This window comes from Melozone crissalis, unplaced genomic scaffold (genome assembly GCF_028551555.1).
Source record: "Melozone crissalis strain CALT ecotype California unplaced genomic scaffold, PUWL_Pcris_2 ptg000005l_1, whole genome shotgun sequence".
NCBI classification, from domain to species: Eukaryota; Metazoa; Chordata; class Aves; order Passeriformes; family Passerellidae; genus Melozone; species Melozone crissalis.
Window position 1 is genome coordinate 27,378,507 of NW_026535783.1, and position 11,845 is coordinate 27,390,351.

The 11,845-nt window shown below is 38.5% G+C and overlaps 1 protein-coding gene across 1 annotated transcript; it reads right to left on the minus strand.

The window, feature by feature from the left end:
- Positions 1–279: 279 nt before the first annotated feature.
- On the minus strand, positions 280–11,406 carry GTF2H2 (general transcription factor IIH subunit 2). Its single transcript, XM_054288937.1, has 15 exons — positions 11,286–11,406; positions 11,118–11,195; positions 10,116–10,152; positions 9,417–9,503; positions 8,521–8,571; positions 8,068–8,122; positions 7,206–7,311; positions 6,166–6,256; positions 5,913–6,000; positions 5,246–5,353; positions 4,042–4,105; positions 3,081–3,184; positions 1,154–1,256; positions 819–858; positions 280–399 (listed from the first exon to the last, which is right to left on the minus strand). Exons 1-15 carry the CDS (start codon positions 11,339–11,341, stop codon positions 280–282), a joined length of 1,188 nt encoding a protein of 395 aa, XP_054144912.1. The 5' UTR covers positions 11,342–11,406.
- Between the last annotated feature and the right edge of the window lie 439 nt (positions 11,407–11,845).

An 11,845-nucleotide genomic window follows, 5' to 3' on the forward strand; every position in this document is an offset into this window, starting at 1 on the left:
CATAAAAAGCAGTTTTTCACATTTACAAATATACATGTTATTATAATAACCGCTGGAAAAAGCCATAGTTCTATAGATAAGAACAAAAAATAGATACAGATAATTCGAGTATATATTAAAAGTAATAAAAAAATTTAAAAATTAACATTTGCTCCTACTCCACTGTTCATCCCTCTGTAATCATCTTGTTCAGAGGTGCATCAGTTAGAGCGATGGCTGAATAAACTAATTAGATTCATGCAAGAATGACAAAGATACAGCAATTTTTAATATATGAGATCATACAGACACAGGAGCAGGGTGCTCGTGAATACAGCCAGGACAGCAGTGCAGCGAATCATGAACAAACAGATCGCATTCCAGACAAAACGCGTTCTGACACACTTTGCATATGTACACCTGTGTGGGAAGGATAGAAAGACTTATCATCATCGCACTACAGTAGGGCAACAGTTACATCATCATGATAGTGAAAACAGACTGCACTGCTAGCATCACAGAAACTCAACTCAATTAAATCTTCTGGCAGCAAATGTATTCGCAGGCTTGAGCTCAGGTCACTGTAAATGCTTCCGAATGGTTGTGTGTAAATGCTTCCAAATGGGAAGCTTTTTTTTATACAGCTCCCTAGGAAATTACTTCCCACACTTCTACAGACTTTGCAGTCTATAAATTGTGACTGTTTAACACCTAAGTCTAATTACCCATGACATTAACTTTCATAAGTATTCTTCTGGTGTTTAGAATATAATTCTAAAGGATCATCTCTATTTCGCACACCCCTCAATGCAAGTTACAATGCCTTTCAACATACTTACATTTTGATCTTTCATTTCTCCCTGGCAGCCTTGACAATACCTAAAAGCAAAATTTTATATTTTAACTGAAAAAAAAAGGAGTCAAGACTGTGTAAATCAATGTTTTAAAAAGATCTCATACATAGTAACAATTTCTGGCAATTACTTCACCTATTCAACTGAATTCACAGATCATGGAAACTACAAGTACTTCTTAATGCCAGGGATGCCCCACACCACCCAAACACCCAGGATCTCCAGCAGCAAAGAAGCTGTTGTCGGCTATTCTTACTTTTGTGACAAAAAAGTTATGGAATCTACAAGCACACTCATTATCACAAGTAAGATTTGCATACCGTTCCCCTTTGTATTCTTCCAGTGGAACTTCCTGAAAGGCATCTAAAGGAAACAAGTGATGGTAAGACCGAGCCAGGTGAGGTGCAGACACTAACGTAAGACCTGCAAACAGACACCAAAATTGTTACAAGGAAAGATGTACTGAAAAGCTTTTCTGTATAAAATAAGGTAAAAAGGAAAAATAATATTTTTAATTACTCAGCGGTTGATGCTTCTAAGAACTTTAAAAAGTAAAATTACTTGTTCCATTACCTAAACTTGTAATCCAGTTTTAAATCCAAACACAAAGAACAAGCAAATCGGTAAAATTTCCACTGAAAAGGTTTAACTCAGCCTTCAGAAATACATTTACAACACACAGTGGTGAAGTTAGGAAGCTCCTTTTGGCAATGATGGCTCTGCTGTATCACACCACCAGCTAAAATGATGCCCTGTTACAAAGCTTTACTACAGCTTACTGTACTACTGGCAAAACCACGCCACAGTCCCATCTCAGCTAACACTGGTCCGCTGGTTTTAAAACAGTTAGTTTTTGTCACACTAACTATCATGTGGCTGTGTTTTGGATCTATGCTGGAAATAAGGCTGATTAGGCAGGAGTCTTTCCTTTACTGCTGAGCAGTGTTTACACGCAATCAAGAAGGCCTTTTCTGTTTCTCACTCCACCTGTGAGTAGGCTCGGGGGTGCACAAGGCATTGGGAGGTGATACAGTCAGGACTGCAGTCAACAGTGCACCAAGAGAACAAAGGGATATGCCACACCATGTGGCATCATGTTCAGCCTATAAAGCTGGGTGGAGAAGGTGGAAAGGGGAGAATGCTCAGGATGATGGCATTTACTTTCTCAAGTAACTGTTACCCATGACAGAGTCCTGCTTTCCTGGAGATTCTACTGATGGGAAGTGGTGAATGAATTACTTACTTTGCTTGTCTTGTGTGCATAGCTATTGCCATAACTTTCCAACTGCCTTTAATGCCACCTGTGAGTTATCTCACTTTTACTCTTCTGATTTTCTCCCCATCTCACCAGTGTGTGGGATAGTGTGGGGCTGAGTTGACAGCTGGGGTTAGACCATGAGAACAGGTGGGGCATGGGCTGGCACAAATGTCTCACTCACTCACTCATACTGTACATGTCCAAACTAGTTCTCCTGATCACTGCAGCTGTGGAGAATCCACTGCAGATACACAGGATTTCTCCAGTTACACTATCCCCTTGTTGGAATGAAACTCATGCCGGTGGGAAAAACTTGAAATTAAACTGGGATAAAGTGATCCAAGCCCATAATTATTTCATCCTGTTGCCAAATACAGGCATCCTGGTAATACCTACTGTGTTTCAGTCATATGCCTCTGGAAGCTAGGAGAACAGCACCCCCTGACAATATTAATATTATAAACCACACTAATCCTCCCTCCCACCCTCACTAGGAGCAATGGAGAGAGGCATCATTGCTTGCACAGTCCATTAACATTTGCAAGACCAAAGGGCCCCGTTTACAACTCTACAGCCTGTCTTGTGTCACTGTGCAGATTGCCCTTGGGTTCAACTTGGAAATCTTCCACCCACATACACATGGAGAGGAGAGTACTTCTGTCCTCCTGCTCCAAAGCACTCTATTTTCATGGCCTTGCACTGAGAACTCTGAAACATGAGTGTGTTAAGTTAAATGAGGATTCTTGAGAAGTTATCATTCCCATGTGCATCACCTCTCTTCCCTATTTTGCCTTAGGTATATTCCTTATACCAACGAATATGATACAGCTTTACTGTTACAGGTACAGTCCTGAGAGACATTTCTATGAAGCTGACATCCCAGGTCACAGAAATGCAGGACTCAAAATAAGTATAGCTGAATTTTTCTACCCCTTAACTCTCTTACCATGAACTCTTGATTCATTTGCTCACCTCTTCTTACTACTTACCACAGATTTTGCATTCCACAGGAAGCTCACAGTATTTGGCTCTGCATTGAGGACAAAAATATCCACCCAGTGTAAGACCTGGGTCACTGTTATTTTCCAATTGCCTACAGCAGAAAGAAACAATTCAGTACTTAAGAAATAATACCATGCTACTACATAAGTACAAAAAATGTTTTCACATCAAATAACTTAAAAAGTTTCACTAGATTGCATGTAACAGTTTAATGTATAAGTGTCAGAAAACAATTGATATGGACAGATATCAGTGACCACATTTTCTCACAGGAACCAAAGACCAAACATTTCCATATAAAGGAGCCAATCTTTAAAAATAAAGATATGAACAATAACTGCATGCTTGTTTCTTTTTAGAGACAAAAACATTCTATTGCCTCTAAGATGCCCACAGTAACTATTCTTTCAAACAGCACACTGCTACTAGACGTTGTTTCATTCTGAAATTCAGACTCCCCTATCACCCTGGAAAACAATGACTCTTCATTGAGAAGTGCACTGGTACAGTCATCAAAGGAGGCCTCTACTTTAAACTTCCCTTTAAAGTCATGTTAAGAAATACATTAAAAATACTTTATTCAGATAATACTCTTCCATCGTCATAATTATCTTTTATAACGATAGTAGTAATTAAATCAAGAGCTGCAAGTAATTACTCAACACCTTGTAACACCTGTGTGCCCCAATCACTGTGTAACGGAACTAAGTACCATTTACTACCTTGAAAAAACTTAAATGCAAATTTAAAAACACATATTTAACAGAGGATACTTTTAATACTGGAGCTACTAATGGAAATAAAATGTCTACTAAGAAGTCACAAGACATGGCTTAGTCTTTTTTCAGATTATTTTGCAATACTTTCACTGTTGAGCAGATTTTCTAAATATGACTAATTAATATTGAATTCATATCAGTTCATTGAATTCTAATCAATGCTACTTACGCCATGCTAAAGGAAGGCTTTGCATCTTGATCAGATAGGGAAGCAATAGTATGCTGAGGAAAACCTGAAGAGAAACACATCCCATAGTAAAAATTTTAAACATGCAATAATGTGTCCATTTCTTACTTCAACGAAGAAGTTCAAAGTTTATTCTAGATATTCAGGCCTTTTTCTTTCCCATTTGTTATTACAGGAGAACTGATACACTCTTGCTATATCAAATTCTTCCCAAAGGTCTCTACCTACATCCACACCTCTCTGACTTCCCCTCAGCTAAAAAAATGTCTTTGCCATAGACTTTGTGTTAACTGAAGTGCACTGGAACCCCATTTTAGAAGAACAGTTAAAAAGTAAAATATGTGAAATGGTAGGAAAGCAGAGTGAGCAGCATACAAACATTAACATAAACAATAGTTTCTAATTAAGGAGGAAATATTTTTGTAAGTATTCATCCGGCCTATATTCACTTTCTAAGTGCAGTATATGATAGATGAGACTACAGGACTTTTTGGAGACTGATATCTTTCTTTCTTCCTTCCCTTGTATCATTTATTTTTTACAGATCATGAGAGGTGAGAAGTTGGTTTTTCCAACTGCTGCTCAGGCTTTACCTACGAGAAGTAAACCTTTTCATTATCTATACCTAGACACAAAAATACATGCATTCTTATCTATGAAAAGGATGGATGAAAGTGAGAACTCAATGCTCTACTTTAGCATTACAGTTCCTATACTGGTTTAACTCCAAGCTTAAATTTATTGAGAAACAGATCAAGAAAAGAAAAGGTAATCTACTTCTTGAAAGAACACTCAAGAAGTTGCTAATGTGTACTACCCAAGGTTCCTAAATCAATTAATAGTTGTAATAGTTGCCTTCTGCAGGGAAAAAAGCAGAAGGAGAAATAATAGTTTTTCACCCTTCATTTCTAAGTATTAAATTTTAACAATTACTGTGCCATCAATATCGTTCCACTTCATTGTTTCCAAATTCTGTTCAGTAATTTGTCTTACCTAATAAGCTTTATTTAAAAGCTGACTACAATGCAGGAATAATATCAATCTAGCAAAATAAAAGTTACAACAAAAAAAAATTACACAATGTCTTTACTAAATGTCTTACTATTTGTATTGCCTTAACACAGAAGAGGCAATTAAAGAAAAAGAAAAAATCTCACGCTAGGAGTTTGACAAATCCATATCCTACCCATTCGAATAAGGGAGCACTCAGAAGTTGAACTGGCAGGTGGAGGACTGACATGGTGCATCAGCAGTTCCTTATAATGACTTTCATCCAAAATAACGTGGTATGTTCCTGTCACGGACAAAGAGATGCCTTCCTTTCAGGTTACGAGCAAAAAAAAACTACAAACATATACTCCAAATGACAGAAAACAACTCAGGTAGAAAACACAATTTATCTAAACCTCTTCCTAAAAAGCAGCCCTGTTAATGCTACCCTAAATGACAAGTTTTAAAAGTAGTAATAACAGAATGTTAAGTTAGATATGAAGACACAGAGCTTTTCCTTCAACATTTAACTGTAGTAACCATAGTGCAAGATTTACCACTGTAGCAATGGATATTAACATGTTACACTGATGAAGTTTCACACCACATAGCTTTATATATGGGACAAAAGGTTTGCAAATATATGTATTTTTTCTCTCTAGAGCTGCAGCTACCAGCTGCTAGTAATTTCACTTACTACTGTATATTTTGTGTATTTAGGCAACTCTTTAATTTTCTGCCAGGAAAATGGGAAATATTTATCCTTAAAAATTACAAAATGCAGCAATAAATATATAACAAATTACTTGATTTTGATTTTAAACCTGTGTTAGTAATATAATTACTGAACTTCAGATACATACCACCAGTTTCTCGGGCAAGTACTGTACAAACTCGAACTTCAGCACTTAGGCTGATGACAGATACTCTGATCTTTACTGCTTTTAAGCACTTAAAATAGAGAAAAAAAAAGCATACTCAATTCATGTGCAGAACAAGAAACAGTAAAAACATTTAAGTCTTAAATGAAAATTAATTGGTGATAACACTGCAACTGCCTGTGTTTTGTCCAGCAGCTTGGATGTTCAATGCAGTAGTGAAACTTCAGTTCTGTACCTTAATTAGATCATAGATGTTGGCTGGATCACATGTCGTCAGACTGCTGAGGACTACCAAAACCTCTCTGCTTGTATGTCCTGGCATGTGCCTAAGGAAAGTACAGAGTTAATTTACTTATGCACACTAAACTACTTGTATGATAACATCTCCAAGGACCTTAGTGTGCTGAAGACAGAAGATGACATGATATGAAGTCCTCTACAAACTGTGGTAAGATCCTTGTCCGAGCACCAGATTTTCACCTTCTGAAAGCCAAACTTTCCAATTTCCAGCATTTAATTGGGTAGTTGTTACCTGATTATTTCCTGTAATGAATCCTTTGTGCCTTAGCCAAACTCACATGTAAAATTAATCTCCAAACTAGCACACTGTAGTAAATCTTCCTGACTTCTTAAAAAGCTCTAATCAGTTTTTAAGTGTAAATCCATTACTTCTAATTACTTGTAGTTCTTAGTTGAAAACTCTCTTCCTGCTAGTATTTAAATGGCTTTTCATGACACTGATTATCCGCTTTGTTCAGTCAGTATCTTTAGCTGTAATTCTTTTTCAGTTTTCCACAAACTGGGATGCATCTCAATACCTCACATTGCAAAAAAGTGCTCTGAATCTATCCTACCTGAAAATTGATCTTTCTAAAGTATGCCAAAACTCTCACAAGTTTATTGTGACACAATACTGTTTCTTTTCCTGTTCTCTTACATTATTAACCCCTAACTATGATCTCTCTCATACTGCAGCCCTTCAGTAATAAAGAACTGCAGTGTCTTTCATGACAATATCTACATACCATCATCAACTTGGTTTTCAAATTTCATTTCTGTAAGAAACACAACCCTAAATACAAGCATCTAGTGGTAGAAGATAAACTTCTGCACTACTGGAGTATTTAACTTAATGATTTGTATTGTAAGAGGAGAGTCGCCTTTTAAAGACTCAAGTCAGCATGATGCAAGATGCTACTTAGAAAAAATTCTGTCTCTGCCTCTCAAAAGCCACAATCACAAAGAAAACAAAAAAAAATTCTTGTATATACTAACTTTAAAGTCTGCATGGCCAAATTTAGGGAATTATATAGAGAAGGCTCTCCACTGCAGTTCATATCCACTGCTTTCTTCAGAGCAGTTACATGCTTTTTTGAGTTTCCTGTAAGTGAAAAAATGAAATCAATTTAACTGATACAACAAGTTAAAGAACAGAAATGTTTAAAGTGCATATGTAATGAAGTGTACGTGTACAACAGGAACTGGTTTCAGAGGCAGGTCTGTATTTTTCCTTAGAAATTGGTATTTTGATCAGAATGCAGAAAAGAGTAAAAAAGACTTTTACTCCATAGGCACTCAGATGCTAGAAAGTTTAGAAGCCAAAAAGGGTAAAATCACTGTTGGGTATCATTAAGCACTCAACATGAGCGTGACATCTCCCACAAACAGAAAGAGAGTTTTGTTTCCTCTGTTATCCTCAAAGCATGGTTCAAAGATTGGTTGAACCCCAATTTCCCCCATGAAACCTGCTGAAGCCATAGACACTGGCCTAACAGCAGGCAGGAACCAAACAAATCTTGACTTCTTAACATCTGATTAGATCTCACAAAAACCACAGATGTTGTAACATACAAAATTAACAAACAGGGTAGAAAATTAACTATAGGGAAACCAGAACATATCAGACTTGCATTCTGGTTGAAACTCGATCACAAATAAGCACACAACGACAATTCTGGATCAAAGCAGATCAGAATGTAGATTATGGTTTCAAACAACTTGCAATAATTTATCTTTTAAATTAAAACTAATTATGATAACATAACTTCATTTTCAGCAGTGTATCAGGCACAGCTTAGAACACCAATGAAAAGGACAAAAACATCTGCAATTTAAGAAAAGAATACTACTTCCCTACCTGAGAGTTCTGTCATTTTTTCAGCTCTTTTACTCTTGGTTACAATTAAGCCAATCTGAAACAGGGAAAAAAAGACCAAACTTTTCTTAGAAAGTTTTACAGTGAGTTTATTTAGAATTTTACTGGCTTTTTTTTTACGTCTTTATGGACCAGAATTGTTTAATCATACAAGGCTATAATAATAGTTTTACTTCAAGTGTAACAACAGCAGCACAACTTGATGCATTAATTTATAAACACTCCCATACTTTCATTACTTTTGCCAAAAAGTACAAAAAGAAATCTTCTAAAACTTAAATTGTAGAAACAGGCAGAAACAAGAATTTCACTAGACTGATGAATAAAGGATGGGAAGGTACACATAAATTGAAAACAGTTTACTTGGTAGTGTTATAACCAAAACTACCTTTTAAAATAGTTTTCTGCTATTTGTTTCTTGCATGTCGTACATACCTGACTAATAGGATTCTGGTCAAAGTACTCTTCAACAAAATATTCCAATAACTATAAAGAAAAGTTAAGGCAGTTAAAAACTAATTATACTTTTATTACACACATGCATTAAGTAGATGCAAAACATCTACTAAACTAAAAAAGCAAAACAAAGTAGTTGAGTAACACAAAAAGGGGGAATGAGCCTTTTCTTTCCATTCTTCTTTCACCCTATCCCTCCCCCTTCATCCCAAGTAATCAATTAAATGAGATTTCAGAAACTACACTCCCCCTTATTTTATTCATGTCCTATGTTAAAGTTCTAGATTCCTGCTGTTTCAAGTGGAGGTTTTCAATACACCAAAAAGCACTACTCTGTACAAAACCATCAAAATGCAGGATTTCAGGCTCAAGTATTGTTGGAGAAGACCACACAGAACACAATGTATACAGTTCAATATTATACATTCATATATATTCAATACCAATACCAGATACAGTGGAAATATGCCCACAATCTGAAACAGCAATCCAGTTCAACACTCATCTAGCATCCTTTCAAGTAAGAGTTCATAAAAAAACCCAAGTGTAAGAAAAAAATACAAACCAATTCTAGATGTGTAATGAGAACATGTCATCCCCTTAATCTGGGCAATAGTTTCCAAATGCGTCTTCCCATAATATGCCCGTGCAAAGTGTTTTTGCTGTACAGAAGCACATGTGCAAGGCAAAATAATGCCACACAGATTTTACTATTCAAAAAATAGGAAAGTGACAGGCAGAAATAAGGAGACAAATGCAGGGATGAGAGATGAGGCTATGCAGACACAGGAGACTGCAATTCTTTGAAATGCAAAATGTAACCAGCTTATAGAGAAACGGTGGCTCAATAAGAAAAAACTTGAGTGCAGGAATACCTTCAGAGTGCAAGTAAGTCTGTTTGGCTTTAAGTCTTGGTCCTCCATTGTTCTTGATCCATCAACAACCACGTAAAGGTGACGCATCTGCATTTCCACCATATGTGAAAATCACTCACAGAATACGTATTGAAATGAATTAATTATTCCATTTACTTTAAAAAGCCACTACTTCCTCCCTCTGACAGGGAAGATTCAGTAGAAAAAGAGATACAATTACAGCAACTGAAAAGTAATGCATTCTTCCATTTTTTTCTTAAAATAAAAAAAAACCCTTCTCTTGAAAAATGCACACTGTTATTCTCCTCTCATGACAAGCTACAAAACATGCATAGTTTGAACATTCATGTCTTCACCTGAAGAGCTCAGTGTTGTACAAAGCAATGTGGTTATTTACAGCCCATTTCCACCATGTCCATTTTTCACATGAAGAGAAATGGACAGTGTGAGCACATGTGATCTGACTTCCGCTGCCAAACACACCCTGTGTGTCAACCCTCCAACCCTGAAGAGCCATGCTTCACATACACACTGCCAACAAACAAAGAATGCTTTAAAAAAACAATAAATAACAGCGGAAAGCACAGGGTTTGGTACGAAGTATGCCAGGCCAGCAGAAGTGTATTTCAGATCTGGCATACCACCTCCAGCCAAATAGTTTTGGACTAAGGACAGAAGAGGTTTAAGGTATTAACATACCATTCCAAGCCGAACTTGTCCATGGTGTTCATAGAGTCTAACAAAACACAGAAGGTTTTAAGTCAAATTCAAATGAGTGAATGGCTCCTAAAGCAAAAGTCCAAACAAATCCAATACTAGACTTCTAGCTAAAATGTAGAAGCAACAAACTGCAGACAGTTATTCATGCTGAAAAACCCCACAGATCAATCACAGATTTCACAACTCTCAGAGAATAAATAAGAACTATTTCTTACTACCAGGTTTAATGAAGCTTTAAAATTTTATCCAAACTTGACAAATCAAGTTCTAGCATAACTTGAAATAACATAAAACTTAGGATTTTCTTCTAGCCATTTTTCTGAAATTTGAAACAGAAATCTGTAGCTGTGATACCAGAAGTAGATTCTGCTGTGACAGGAGAAGGGGCAATGTTTTTAACTAAAAGAGGGTTGATTTAGATTGGAGATAAACATGTTTCTACCACGAGGGTAGTGAGGCACTGGAGGAGGTTGCCTTGAGAAGCTGCGGATGCCCCATCCCTGGGAGAGCTCAAGGCCAGTTTGGATGGGGCTCTGACCAATCTGTCCAAAGAAAGGAGTCCCAGCCCATGGCAGGTTGGAGTGAGACCTTTAAGGAGATCTTTAAGGTCCCTTTCAACCTAAACTATCCTGTGATTCTCTGATTTGTATACTAAACAAAAAAAAAACCACTGATGGAAGATTCCTCTAAATTGCGCAGATTGCAGCTGCAGTGCTCTGCAGCTTTTCATCAGATCAAGACCTGTAGCTTGCATACACATGGGATACACAGCCTGTATACATTCAGTGTTAAAAGATAAAAATTAATTTTTCATCATTTTTCCTGGCATGCACCTGCCCCTCTGAAGGAAAAGGACCATAAAGACATCCTGCAGGCATGCCTTATGGTTAATTTATCCCACAGGAACCAGTTTCGGGATGATCAAGCCCTTCTAACTGACCAAATCAGTGCTGTTAGCAGGCTCGTAGCCACACCACGTACCTTTTCCTCTTCGCCTTGAAGAGAATGTCCTCGATGGTTGCCTTCAAAGACCCGGATTCGTCTTCCTTAAGAATTTCCCTAGACAGAACAGACTGTTACAGTGGGCAGAGGGGAGGCTTTTCCTCCTCTTTCGCCAGAAAGGAGAGAGGTGAGGGGGGAAGAACACACCATGTTCTTTCGTAGCCTCCTTCCCAGCGCTTGGTCCGCTCGGGTTCGTCATCCATCTCCGCGGCAGCTGAGGGGAGACGAGGGGAGATGCAGGGCGCTGAGGGAATATCAGGGGAGCTCCGGGGAGATGAGAGAGTTCAGGGGAGACGAGGGGGACTGCGGGAAGAAGAGGGGGGTGAGAGGGGGTCTGAGAGGAACCGAGGGACACTGAGGGGGATGAGAAGGGCCGAAGGGGCTCAAGGGCAGCCGAGGAAGGCTGAGTAGCGCCGCGGCACACGGAGAGGAGCCAGACCCGCGCTCGCTGCCAGGCCCCGCCGTCCCCGAGACGTTGGTGTCCGCCCTCTTCCGCCTCGGTGCGCCGCCAAACCGTCCCGGCCGCCGCCCGGGCCGCGGAGCGACCGTTCCGGGAAGGTTCCGTTGTGTTTTCCACAGCATCATCAAAATCCTCCGAATGCGGTCATGGAGAGAACGAGCACCTAGGGAAGACGCCTGACGGAGACATGGCGCGGATCCCCGTGAGGAGCGCCTCGCTCGTGTGCCCGGGCTCAGCCGCCAGGCTC

Coding starts and splice junctions, on each gene's coding strand:
- GTF2H2 (XM_054288937.1), bottom strand. CDS start 11,341: ATGGATGACGAACCCGAGCGGACCAAGCGCTGGGAAGGAGGCTACGAA. Junction 8,123..8,520: donor ACCAGAATCCTATTAGTCAG/GTATGTACGACA, acceptor TCCCTGTTTCAG/ATTGGCTTAATTGTAACCAA. Junction 859..1,153: donor GAAGAATACAAAGGGGAACG/GTATGCAAATCT, acceptor TTTTGCTTTTAG/GTATTGTCAAGGCTGCCAGG.